At 42.6% G+C, this 13,131-nt stretch overlaps 1 protein-coding gene across 1 annotated transcript in view; it reads right to left on the reverse strand.

Moving 5' to 3' along the window:
• HDAC6 (histone deacetylase 6) overlaps positions 1 to 13,131 on the reverse strand; it is a 1,945,770-nt gene that overhangs the window by 616,094 nt on the left and 1,316,545 nt on the right. Inside the window, exons 19-21 of the mRNA XM_069647471.1 lie at positions 12,281 to 12,449; positions 12,018 to 12,151; positions 11,785 to 11,853 (exon numbers count right to left, since the gene is read on the reverse strand). Of these exons, the coding sequence (XP_069503572.1) occupies positions 11,785 to 11,853; positions 12,018 to 12,151; positions 12,281 to 12,449 (372 nt within the window). The remainder of the gene's footprint in view (positions 1 to 11,784; positions 11,854 to 12,017; positions 12,152 to 12,280; positions 12,450 to 13,131) is intronic.

Below are 13,131 nucleotides of genomic sequence, written 5' to 3' on the forward strand. Positions count from 1 at the left end.
GTCTCCTGCAGGAAGATCAATGAACCGTTCAAGTCTCTCAGGTGTCGCAAAATTGACTTTCGTTTCACTCGGGAGTGCAAACCTTTAACGATAAGTGACACAAAGTTCAAATTCTAGTGAGGTAATGTAGAATCTCCCGGGGTGGTGTCTTCCATAGAGGGGGAAGGGGCCAGGTGACTTTCAGCCACCATCGTGAGTTAGTGTACATCCAAAGCCATGTTCCAACCAAGGTTTTAATTGAACTAATTAACGAAAAAACAAAACCACAAAAAAGAAGAAAAAAAATGTAGGGCAGATCGCCCCAACGACGATCTGGTGACATCTCACTTGAGGCCGGGCATGGGCCGCATGAAGCCCGTTGTTAACTCAACGCTGCTCGGCGTCCCCTCGGTATTAGTTACCTATTTGCATACGCCAGGAAGCTCCATTTGGAGCCTTGCCCTTGATTCGGGTATGTAGTGGGGGTTTCCCTGGATTGCGACCATTGAGGACTCTCGGCCAGGTGGTACGCTGCATCTTTATTTTTTTTGCTCTCTCCCCCCTCAAGGGAAGTAAGGACCCATACTCTTTGTTTGGTAGAGAGGAGCTCAGAATCCCCTCTGCATCCTCCAAGCTGGCGATGGTAAGGAATGTCCCCTTGAATGTGAACTGTAGAGAAGAGGGAAATAGCCAGCAGTATTGGACATTCTGGTCCTGCAAGAATAAGGTCACTGGACGGAGAGCTCTGTGTTTCTGAATTGTGACAGTGGATAGGTCCTGAAAAACCTGTAGCGCTGAGCCTTGAAACGTCAATTCATCCCGGGTGCGGCCCACTGACAGAATTTCCTGCTTGGTAGTAAAGAAATGGATCTGGGTAATAACATCAGGTGGAGAGTCCGGTACTGAGCCACTGCGAGTACGCAATCTGTGGATGCGATCCAGTAGGGGTTCCACAAGTGTAATTCATTTTCTGGTTTACTTTCCAAATAAACATTCATTTTTATTTGCGTTTTTTGGATTTTACAACTGATTAAAAATCTATAGAGTGTCGGACCACAATTGATAATAGTCAAAATATGATTAATCGTCAGAGGTAACTCCTATGTTGCGAGGAATACGATGGTCTATTTATTTCGTGGATGGACTCCGCTCCTCAATAGGTAGGTGAAAGTGATGGAAAAGATGATCCCTTCTAGTTACTGGGATTAAAAAGCGATCTGATGTAGGGATCTCCCTGATCCGTGTTGATCTACTCAGGTCGCAAAAGAAGCCGACCGGTTTCAGGGGTACAAAAAAAGATGGATGTCACCACTTTCTTCAGGGCTGGGGACACGCACCAGTTTTGTTGTTGAAAGAGCTCAGTCTCTAGTATCCAGGAAATAGGAGGTCGCCCTATATGATACATGGGGCGGGAAAAGGGGAGAAAGAGAGAACGGGAAGATGCCATTAGGAACATGTCCCACCATTTGTCTCAACAAAGGATAGATATAAAACTACATCTTAGCCAATAGAGCTGTAGAAACTCCCATCTATCAGGGTCCTGGATTCGAGTAGGGTTCTTTCACTATATCCCGAATCCAAAAGGGTTTATTTATTTACCCACCTACAGAGAAAGTATTCTTTAAGTTTCACATGGAACACTAAACACACTACCATATCACACTCCTCAGACATATTGGTGTAATAGTATGATACATTTAAAAATTACAATTGAAAACTAGCTCGCTAAATTTCACAGGTCAGCTCCAGAAGAGCTTGAACTGAGGTACACTCCGGCCCAGCCGGGCACCCTCAAACGATTCCCCAGTGCTTCGCTATTTTGTGTGGCAGAGAATGTTCTCTGGAATGTCAGAGATACCCCCGTCAAGCACGAATTGCGGGTGCGAACCTGCATGGTTATAAATGAAGTTGTACTAGCTATAAAATTTGAATGGGACATTAAAGCTGAAAAAGCCTTTCAAGAATTAAAGAAGTGAGGTGAAACAGTTCAAGAACCAGAACCGCTTATTGCTCCTGAACGCTTTCTGTTAGCTGGAATTTTTAAAGGTATAGATGTGTTGAATGAAGTTCGCCAATCTATGTCATTACAGAAGATGGAAGAGTGGGTGAAATTGGATCCAGCTACGAGTTTAAAGGAAGGTCTTCCTTTTTTTGATAATAGGCTTTATTTGCCCACAGTTGAATTAAGAGAAAAGATCTTGTAGAATTGCCATGAATCGATCTTGTCTGGACATCCAGGATTCAGGAAGACACTGGAATTAGTTCGTAGAAATGTTTGGTGGGAGAAGGTTCGTCAAGATACTTTGAACTTCGTCAAGACGTGTGCAGTCTGTGCACAGGCAAAAAGTCAAGTTGGGAAGCCGCATGGTTTATTAGAGCCGTTATTTGTTCCTCCTCGACCTTGGCACACGATTTCTATGGATTTCATCAGTGAGCTTCCCCTGGATAAAGGTTGTACAACTATTTTAGTTGTGGTGGATCTTCTTACTAAGGAAGCGCATTTCTTGCCGATGGAGGGAGAGGTTACTGCTGAAAAACTGGCTCATAAATTCTTGCAATGAGTGGTTAGGTTGCATGGTCTTCCTTGTAAAGTTATCTCAGACGGGGGTCTCAATTTATCTCAAAAGTTTGGAGGGCCTTCTGTAAAAAACTTGGGGTGGAGGTTAGTTTAACTTCAGGGTATCATCCAGAGGCTAATGGACAAGTTGAGAGAGTCAACCAGGAGTTAGAGAAATTATTAAGATGTTATCTACAAGCTAGTGAGGAATAGGTTGATTTGGTGTGGTTGGCTGAGTTTTCCTACAACAATTGTGATAAGGATGCTGCGTCAATGTCACCTTTTTATTCGGGACGTGGTTTTCATCCTCGTTTTCTGAGTTTTGAGGTTTCGGAAGATTCAGGGAATCCTGCAGTGGAAGAAAGTTTGTTGCTGATGAAGAATAATTTGGATAAAGCAAAAAGGGTACTCGGAGAAGGCAAATTGAGATATAAAAGGTGTGCGGATGTGAAAAGGAAAGCTGGTCCTAAGTATGAGGTAGGGAACTTAGTGTGGGTTTCTACCACACATTTAAGAATTAAGGGGAAGAATAAATTTAGTCCTCGATTTGTAGGTCCATTTGAGGTTGAAAAAATCATAAATCCAGTGGCAGTACGATTAAAGTTACCCAAGCAGTTGAAAGTACACCCCACTTTCCATGTTAGTCTTTTGAAACCCGTTAGACCAGGCACCAGGTTTAGAACTCATCCCCCTCCTGTGATTATGGAGGATTCTTCAGAGGAGTTTGTAGTTAATAAAATTTTGGATTTTAGGAAAGTGAGGGGAAGGTTGCAATATTTGATTGACTGGGAGGGATATGGACCTGAGGAACGTACCTGGGAAGATTCCTCTGATGTACATGCTCCTAGGTTAGTTGCTAAGTTTCATGCTAAAAATCCACATAAGATTGGTCCAGGGACTGGGCATTAGAAGGGGGTACTGTCAGGTTTCCTTAATTACTGTCACCAGGTTTCCTTTAATTACTATTAGGTTCCCTTTAATTATTTCCCTTTATTTCTGTGTGGGTTTGGCCTTGACCTTTCTATACAGATTCCTGGCTCTGGCCCAAGGCAAGATGGAGTTTTACAACAGAAGCCTTGATAGGCTAGAGAGAACTGCAGGACAACAATGAACGTTCTAAACCGTCACTCCCTGCCTTTCATCGTCGTAACCCCAGCTGAGAGGACGTGTCTGTAGCTACTCCTGCTGAAGTCTTGGGCCTAGTGGATTTGAACTTTCAAATCCTGGCAGTCGAGCGGCTACTTATGCGGGGTTGTTCAGGAGAAGAATTCAGGTTCGCAGGAGAGTTTCTGGAAGTTCTTTTGGAGAAGAAAAAATTCTTAAGCTACGTGACTTTATTTGGATATGTAAATCTTGCTCAGATTCATTACAAACTTTAGGACATTGTAAATGAAAATTCAAAAGAAGAACTGATGTTACAATGTTAGACTGTTACGTGTGATCGTGCGCGAGAAAAGACTGCTACGTGAAAACTACAGCGCGCGAAGTCATAGCGCGAGTACGCGTGCGCTAGAAAAGACTGCTACGTGATTTCTATAGCGCGTGTGTTCCAGCGCGAGTGTTCAAAGCGCGTGTGTTCATTGCGCGTGTAGTCATAGCGCAAGTACGCGTGCGCGAGAAAAGACTGCTACGTGATTTCTATATATAACGCGTGTGTTCATAGCGCGTGTGTTTAAAGCGCATGCACACGAGAGTAAGAAAAGACTGCTATGTGACTTTTTTCAGCGCATGTTTTCTTAGCGCTTGTTTTCCTCAGCGCGTGTTTTTTCTCCGGCGTGTGTTTTCTTCAACGCGTGTTTTGGGCGGGTACATTTTTGCGCGTGTGCGTGAAAAGGTTTCAACGGACTTGGAAAAGTTTGCAAGTTCTTCAAGAGACTATGACCTCTATTTATTAAGAAGAAAGAACAGGATTCATCTAAGTCTTCTTAACTGGAACATTTAACAGTTTATAAGGCAAGAGTCAAGGTTCTTAAGAGTTCAATAATCAAAGGAGTTACTGTTATTTTCAAGACTTTCAAAGCCACAAGAAAGGTAGAAAGATTATATCAGCTATTATTCCAATCTTCTCTAAGATCTTAAAAGAGAAGAACCAGGTATGATTCTTTACATTTTAGTTAAGGAAATAAAGTTTTCATAATTTAAAGGTAGTAAAGTAATTTGAGGATTCTGTATGTTCTTATGTATTTACTGCAGGTTCCGCATCAGCTAGTCAGAACGTCGCCAGCCTGGTGTTTCTTATGTTATCCACTTCCCCCTTTCCCTTTGGGGTGTAGTTAACAGAGCTGAGAATTATCGGGTTCTGAGGATTACACTTCAGGGGGATTGTCGGGGGTTCAGCAGCTTCCGTGGACACAGGATAACTCTCAGCCTGACAATACCTTAAACGTTTCAAAAAATTCAAATAAGAAAACGGTGACCTGGCAGATGGATACTGATAGGACTAGACAACCTAATCCGAACCCAATGGGAAATAGACACAGACCAGTTTATCAGACACAACCACCTATGACCCAGGTAACTACTCCCCCCTGTGTGATGTCTTTGGTCATAAATCTTTCAAAAATTACACTTACACAGGAACAACATACCCTGTTGGAAAAAGGACTTTCCTTCGTACCGACCTCTCAACATGATCCATTCAAAACTAGGATTGAGGCAGCACAATTGATCTGTAAAATAAGGTTAAAACAGTATTTTGGTACAGTTCTGGAGAGTGAACCCCCGAGAATGACAGAAAAATGTGCCACTGATTTAAAGAACAAATTAACCTTTTATCCACCACCGAACAAGATCTCCCCAGAATCCATCACCTTTGAAAAGGCATTATTCAAAAGTATTGAAAAACTTGAAAAGGAACAACATCATGTCTTTAATAATTTTTCAAGAAAAGAAAAAGATGCCCTTAAGACGCTGGCAGAGAATGACCAGATTGTTATAAAACCAGCAGATAAGGGGGGAGCAACTGTAATCCAGGATGTGGAAGACTACAACTTGATGGTCCAAAAACTTCTGGAAGGCCGAACTAGTTATAGACAGCTGGGAAAAGATCCTACCGAGGATATTCAGAATTTGATCCAACCTATTTTGGAGGAAGCCATCTCTGAAGGACATATTAGCCTGAAAGAATATGAGTTCTTATCCCCAAAAACACCAAGAAGACCAGCTTTCTACGCCTTACCAAAAATCCACAAAGAAAAAACACCCATCCCGGGAAGACCTATAGTATCGGGAATAGGATCAGTGCTTGAGCCACTCTCAGAGTTTGTGGACTTTTTTCTAAGACCAAGAGTGAACAAAATGCGCTCATACCTTAAGGACACAACAGCAGCACTGCTCCTTCTAAAGTCCCCTGCTAAATTCTTCACCATAACTGCACTGATTCTGCAACTGGGCCACTCTCACCGACCTCGGTCTTGGGCCCAGTCACTCTTCACTTGCACTGCCTCCCTGGCAACCCCTGCACTGCGGGACTGTCTCTGTCACTACAGCCCCCCCCCCAGCACTTGTCTGCACTTACCTTGCACTTGCCACCAGCTGGCCCTATTTATTTATTATTTTATTTCTATTCTACTATTTGTACTGCACTCCCCCCCCTTCCCCTTTTTCCCTTCCCCCTACCCCTGCACTTGCGCAGTCTGAATGACACCTGGCCTAGTAGGATCGTTGTCTGTCTTCCCCTTGTTCCCCCCTCCCTGCCTCGTCGTGCCTTGAAACACTTGTGTATAGGCGCTTTACAAATGCCTTATCATATCATATCACATCAAAGAACCAGCATTTTGTCCCCAATACACAGCTTATTGTCACCCTTGACATTGAATCTTTATACACACTAATCCCACAAATGGCCACTCTGCAAGTAGTCGACAACATCCTCAGAAGTCTGGATCCACCTTTGGAGACCCCAGTATCTCCGATCATGCAACTAGCAGAAATAGCGCTTACTAAGAACTATTTTCTTTGAACAAACATTTTTTGAACAAACATCAGGAACAGCAATGGGCGCGACCTTTGCGCCCAGAATTGCCAATTTGTATGTAGCAGCATTCGAGGAGGAGAGGATCTACCCCGACGTGAATCCATGGAAAGCCAACATAGAATTGTGGTCTCATTATATTGACGATGTCCTTATGATCTTCAGAGGTACTGAATTAGACCTTGGGAATTTCATGCTCTGGCTAAATGATCAGAATAGATATCTGAAATTCACGGAAACACACAGTGCATCTAAAATACATTTCCTAGACTTACAACTAGAGGCGCGTGACAACATCATAGCCACTTTGGTTTTTAATTAACCAATTGATAGAAATTCCTTGTTAACCTTCTCAAGTTTCCATCCAGAAAGTCTGAAGAATAACCTGCCGTTTGGCCAGTTCCTGAAATATAGAAGAAACTGTTCAAACGTTGTAGATTTTGAGAGACAGTCACAACAGTTGGAAAGCAAATTGAAGACAAGAGGATATCCAAAAAGAATCATAAAACAGGCGAGGAAGAGGGCACGTAATATATACCACGCGATTCCACACTAGAACAACACGCCAAAATAACTGATTCCGAGGATAAAATCACTGCAGTCTTCACTTTTTCACCTCTTACCAACAAATTAAAACAAGTCGTCCTGAGATTGTGGCCCATCCTAAATGTAGGACAATCAAATTTGCCCACTCTACGATTTGCCATGAAAAGGAATAAGAACCTAAGAGATTCTCTTGTAAAAACCTATAAAGAAAAAAACGTACCTGTCGAAACTCTCTGGAATCAAGAAAAACCAACAGGACATGCGGGTCGTGTAGTGCTTGCCCTGGCACCATGAGAACAAAAACTATAGACATTGGATGGCGCTACCCATGGACACAAATAGAAATAACGAACTGCAATACCAAAAATGTTATCTACCTGATTACATGTCCCTGTACTTTAAGATATGTGGGCATGACTACCCGCCCAATAAAAATAAGACTGGCTGAACATTGTTCGTGTATACGAACCAAGAAAATCACGGCACCGATGGTAGAACATTACATAGAGAAGAAACACAGCCCCACTGACATCCAATGGACAATTTTGGAAAAAGTGACGATACCTACAAGAGGAGGCAATATCCACGATTTGCTCTTAAGACGCGAGCAGATGTGGATATACAGATTGAGAACAGACGTGGAAGGCCTACACGAATCCATGTGCTGGCAAACTCTTGTAACTCTTTAACCATCATCTCTCTTTGTGTGTGTGGTTGTTTTTGGAATTTTGCTGACCTTGTGAAACATATATGTGATATACATCTATGAGTATCCGTGACGAGTGCCCTCAGTAGATTGGGGTTGAACCGATTGCAAATAATTGTATAATGCCAAATACTTTATTGTTTGCTTCTGACTTATTGTCTTCATACTACCAACATTTGATTTCCACGCCAATGTGTGGCTCTTCAGAGAGCGTATTTTCTTGCCGTCAGATGTAACATCGATCATTATACAGCATATATTGAGAGCTAATTGATACTGTATGTTTTTTTTACGCATACTTCTGTTTAGAAATAATCACGTCCCGCAACATGGTAATGGCACCCCCGCTTTTTCAATCTTGATTATTTTTATTGAGCATAAAACTCATCCTGGGGTATTCCCTTAGATCATTACAGGTAGTGTGCTGCAGCAGTACTTTGTTGATGTCTATCCTTATAGTTTGTTGCCTGCGGACGGTAGATGATGCGGATCATGTGACCGCCATACAAAACGGAGCGCGTAGAACGGCACTTTGTTGTTTGTATACCGGCTGGAAAACGACTGTTGCGTTTCTCCTACCAAGTGGGAGGTAAGCAAGGCGAAGTCACTTTTCCCCCGTTTTCTAAGTATAGCTAGTACAACTTTATTTATAACCATGTAGGTTCGTGTTGCTCACATGAGGGTTTCTCAGGGCACGCCTCTCCTATACGACCAAGCCATTGTTGTTATTAAATCTTTTCTTGCACATCCAGCACGTAAACAGTTCCCCCCCACTCGCAACGCCTATCACTACCATCACATAAATTAAAACCCGTCCCCACCCACTCTGGCAATTCGTGCTTGACGGGGGTATCTCTGACATTCCAGAGAACACTAGGCAATCATGGAATGGTCATTTTCAAGCGCCTCTTTGGGGACACTTTGTTACTGTTACGGATTGGTCCCCTAAGTACCTAGTTCACATTCTCTGCCACACAAAATAGCAAAGCACTGGGGAATCGTTTGAGGGTGCCCGGCTGGACCGGAGTGTACCTAATTTCAAGCTCTTCTGGAGCTGACCTGTGAAATTTAGCGAGCTAGTTTTAAATTGTAATTTTTAAATGTATTTTACTATTACACCACTATGTCTGAGGAGTGTGATATGGCAGTGTTTTTAGTGTTCCATGTGAAACTTATAGAATACTTTCTCTGTAGGTGGGTAAATAAACCCTTTTGGATTCGGGATATACTACTCGAATCCAGGACCTACTCGAATCCAGGACCCTGATAGATGGGAGTTTCTACAGCTCTATTGGGTAAGATGTAGTTTTATATCTATCCTTTGTTGAGACAAATGGTGGGACATGTTCCTAATGGCATTTTTCCCTGTTCTCTCTCTCTCCCCTTTTCCCGCCCCATGTTTCATATAGGGCGACCTCCTATTTCCTGGATACTAGAGACTGAGCTCTTTCAACAATAAATAATGCGACCGCACAACAAAACTGGTGCGTGTCCCCAGCCCTGAAGAAAGTGATGACATCCATCTTTATACCACTGAAACCGGTCGGCTTCTTTTGGGACCTGAGTAGATCGCTCGCATCCGTGTTGAGTAGATCAACACGGATCAGGGAGATCCCTACATCAGATCGCTTTTTGATCCCAGAAACTAGAAGGGATCATCTTTTCCATCACTTTCTCATCACTTTCACCTACCTATTGAGGAGCCGAGTCCATACACGAAATAAATAGACCATCGTATTCCTCGCAACATAGGAGTTACCTCTGACGATTAATCATATTTTGACTATTATCAATTGTGGTCCGATACTCTATAGATTTTTAATCAGTTGTAAAATCCAAAAAACACAAATAAAAATGAATGTTTATTTGGAAAGTAACACAGAAAATGAATTACACTTGTGAAACCCTGAAGGCAATACTCAGGAACTCACTAGCATGGATTAATTCTAAAGGTAAAGTTATAAATGAATAAATGTGACTCGGATTCGAGTGTGATAAAACGAAGATTCGAGGTCCTGACTCCCAATTCAGGTTCCAAGGTTCCAATTTTGTGGATATCCCTGCGATCCAGTAGGAGCATCGATTTATCAAGATGCTGCAAGAGAGCTTAAAAGAAATATCCTACATATTCACTCAGGGCTTGGTCTGGGACCGATGAGGGCACTCCTTATTTTAATTGGTCTTTTTGTTTTCCTGGGCTTCTCTGAAGTGCTTTCTCACAATTTCCCTAACCGTGGCCTTATGTTGCTTAAGGTTTTGGGCAGTCTGTGATATAGGTAGTACGGCTTCCTCCCTTTCCTCCAACGTTTCTCTGAGCATGTCAAGCACGTCTCAGGGTGCTCTACCATAAAGACGTTTGAAGGGAGCATATCCCAAGGAGATTTGAGGTGACTTTCTCACAGCGAAAAGAGCCTATGGGAACATAGTGTCCCAGTTTTTGCTGTCTGCTTCTACCAGTTTTTTTTAGAATCCTCTTCAGGATCTAAATAAAGCGTTTGACGAACTCGTCAGTTTGCGGGTGGTAAACGGATGTTCTCAGAGTCTTCATCTGTAAGATTTCTTTCAGCTCTGAGATAATGTGTGACATGAAAGTGGTTCACTGATCCGTTAGGATCGCTTTAGGGAAACGCACTAGAGACAGGAAGGTTATAAGATGTTTTAAAGTTTGCTGGCTCCTATTATTTCTTAGGGGGAAGGGCTCTGGATATTGTGTAGCGTAATCAACGAGAACAAGAGTAAATGTGTTCGCTAGCTTAGATGGTTCAAGGGATTCGATAATATCCATGGCAATACGTGAGAAGGGAACCAATATGTAGATGTTGTAAAGGAACGGGTGGAACCTGAGTGCTTGCATGCAGTCTTCTGGCAAAGGGGACAGCTCAACACAAAGTTTTTGACATCTGCATATATCCCGGGCCAATAGAACTCCTGTATGCCCTGATTCCGGGTCTTTCCCACTCCCTGATGGCGGGTTGTTAAATGGGAGCGAGCCAGTTCCAACACTACTCGCCTGTGACTTCAAGGAACCACTAACAGTGACCTAGGATCTCCTTCTGGGGTGGTATCTCCTCAATACAAAAGACCTTTCTTAATAAAGAAAAAGGGACCCTCTTCAATACGGCCTTCCTCCTCAGATATGATTTTGGAGAAGGCTTCTGTCAACGTGGGGTCATTTTGTTGGGCGAAGTTCTTCGACGGGTATGTCTGTCTTAATTTCATCAGTCTCCCCAAACCATTACAAGCACCTATCTGTCTCACCTTGTTCTGATACGTTCCGGGGAATGAGCCATGTCTAAAATTCCCTGCACAATTGCCTCCCCTTCCTTGGCAGTGTAAGGGTGTTTCCCATGCAACAGTACTTTCATGTCCCCTCTATAGTCGGTGGTTGATGACTGCGACCATCACATCTAAGCCATATCTCCAAGCCAGACTGGATTTAGAAGCCAAACTGGTTTAGATTCCTTTAGGAGGAGACAGAATTAGCTTTGTAGGAATCAGTTGCCTTTCAACTGCGGTTATTATTATTTCAGCATTACTTTGAAGATCAAACCCATTCGACTCAGCAGTAGCTACTGCTGGTGTAGAGGCTTTAGGACTTAGTTTACGGAATTGCAGGGTTCCCCAACTTCATCAGCTTAGCTGAATCCCACTTCTGACACGGTATGTGGAACGTCAGAAGCAGAAGACAGACTAGAATGATGCATTTCTGGCTTCTTTCTAGAAGAGTCATCAAATAACACTGTATCCAAGCTAGATATGCACCAGTCTAATCAGTACTAATAGTCGTATTATGAGGGTTAAAATAAAAGAAACATTCATACTACCATTTCACTGAAAGCCTTGTCTAGTGTGTCACATGCAACTGAAGTGTTCCTTTTCTTCAACTTGTGACACACTAAATGTTTGTGTTCAATTGCCAAGTGATGAAAATGTATGGAATGTATCATCAGGAATTAGGACATATTCTGAGTACATTCGATAGCCACTAATTATTTTTAATAATCTAGGCAATGCATGAATTACCTTGGATCATCTTCAAAGATGTGCTGTGTTCCATTGCCATGGTGGACATCCCAGTCTAGTATCATTACCCTGCAATCATAAGAGAAAAAAAGAAATTAAGCTTTTGTGACTCCTTTATAATATTGAAATACACACACACACACACACCTCGTTCCTTGCTTGCAGCACCTCTGTTACTCTAGTAAAGCAGCACACAAAACTCTTTACCAATACAAAATGGGTCAGTTACTCACTTGAGCAGATGCCCAGCTATCTTTTGTGCATGCCTCGCTGCCAATGCCGCAGTATTAAAGAAGCAGAATCCACAGGCACTACCTCTTTCTGCATGATGCCCTGGAGGACGAACAATCGCCACTGCATTTTGCACCTGAACAAATAATCAAGGAATCCAGTTATTGATGTGATCAAGCAAAGGTGGCCCATCAGAACAGTCTTCAGAGTGTCTAATAATAAAAAATGTCTCATTCCACTTCACCCTCTTTCCACCCATACTCACTTTGCCTGTTATCACTGCCTCAACAGCACTGAAGGAGCTGCCAGCTGCCAGGCGGGCACTGTCGTAGGACTTGAGATTGATGAAGATGGAATTGTACTCGCTGCCCAGACGGTGCAGGTCTCGCGGCTTCATGTCAACAGTAGAACCGATGGTCTGAATGTATTCTGAGCTGTAAAGGAAGAAGAGGCAACCAATGGCTTTCAATCCAGTTTCAGTCACAATTTTTGAGTCTAACCTAGGCTATTTGGGCCTGGATTGAGACTTGGGAAACATACAATTTACACAGAATATTTTTCAATAACATCTTTAGCTTCCTTTAGTTTCAATTAAAGATACACCATTAAGTTTAGAAATTACAAAAGTTTTAGCATCCATCACAAGTATTAATTACAAAGAAGCCAGACTATAAGTAACAATATCCATTTACTTAGTTGTTAAACTATCCGATAATGTGGTGACTTTGCTCGAAGGATCAGTGGAGAGCTTGACAGGGAATGTTTAATTCAGCAACAGGAGGATCTCGAAAATCAGATTCTGTACATAGAGTATGTTTTGGGGGATTTGGTTGGGAACAGATTGCAGAACACATTTTTTGAGGAGTTCAAAGGGAGGGGCAGGCGCATACATTGGAACGGAAGGTCATGGGATACTTTGCTGGAGACCCACAAGAGCTCTGACATGTTGCCCTGTGTAAAGAAAGATTTCTCGTTTAGGGAACTTTCCCTCCATTTTGTATGGACCCCCAAACGGTTTGCTTTTGCTTTTGAATGTGTCCTGACATTTTACAGAGAGGCATTTTGCTCATTTGTCACGGGGAAACTGATCAGTCCTTCAAATTATCAGTACTGGGA

This window comes from Ambystoma mexicanum, chromosome 2q (assembly GCF_040938575.1).
Source record: "Ambystoma mexicanum isolate Mex_15411 chromosome 2q, UKY_AmexF1_1, whole genome shotgun sequence".
NCBI classification, from domain to species: Eukaryota; Metazoa; Chordata; class Amphibia; order Caudata; family Ambystomatidae; genus Ambystoma; species Ambystoma mexicanum.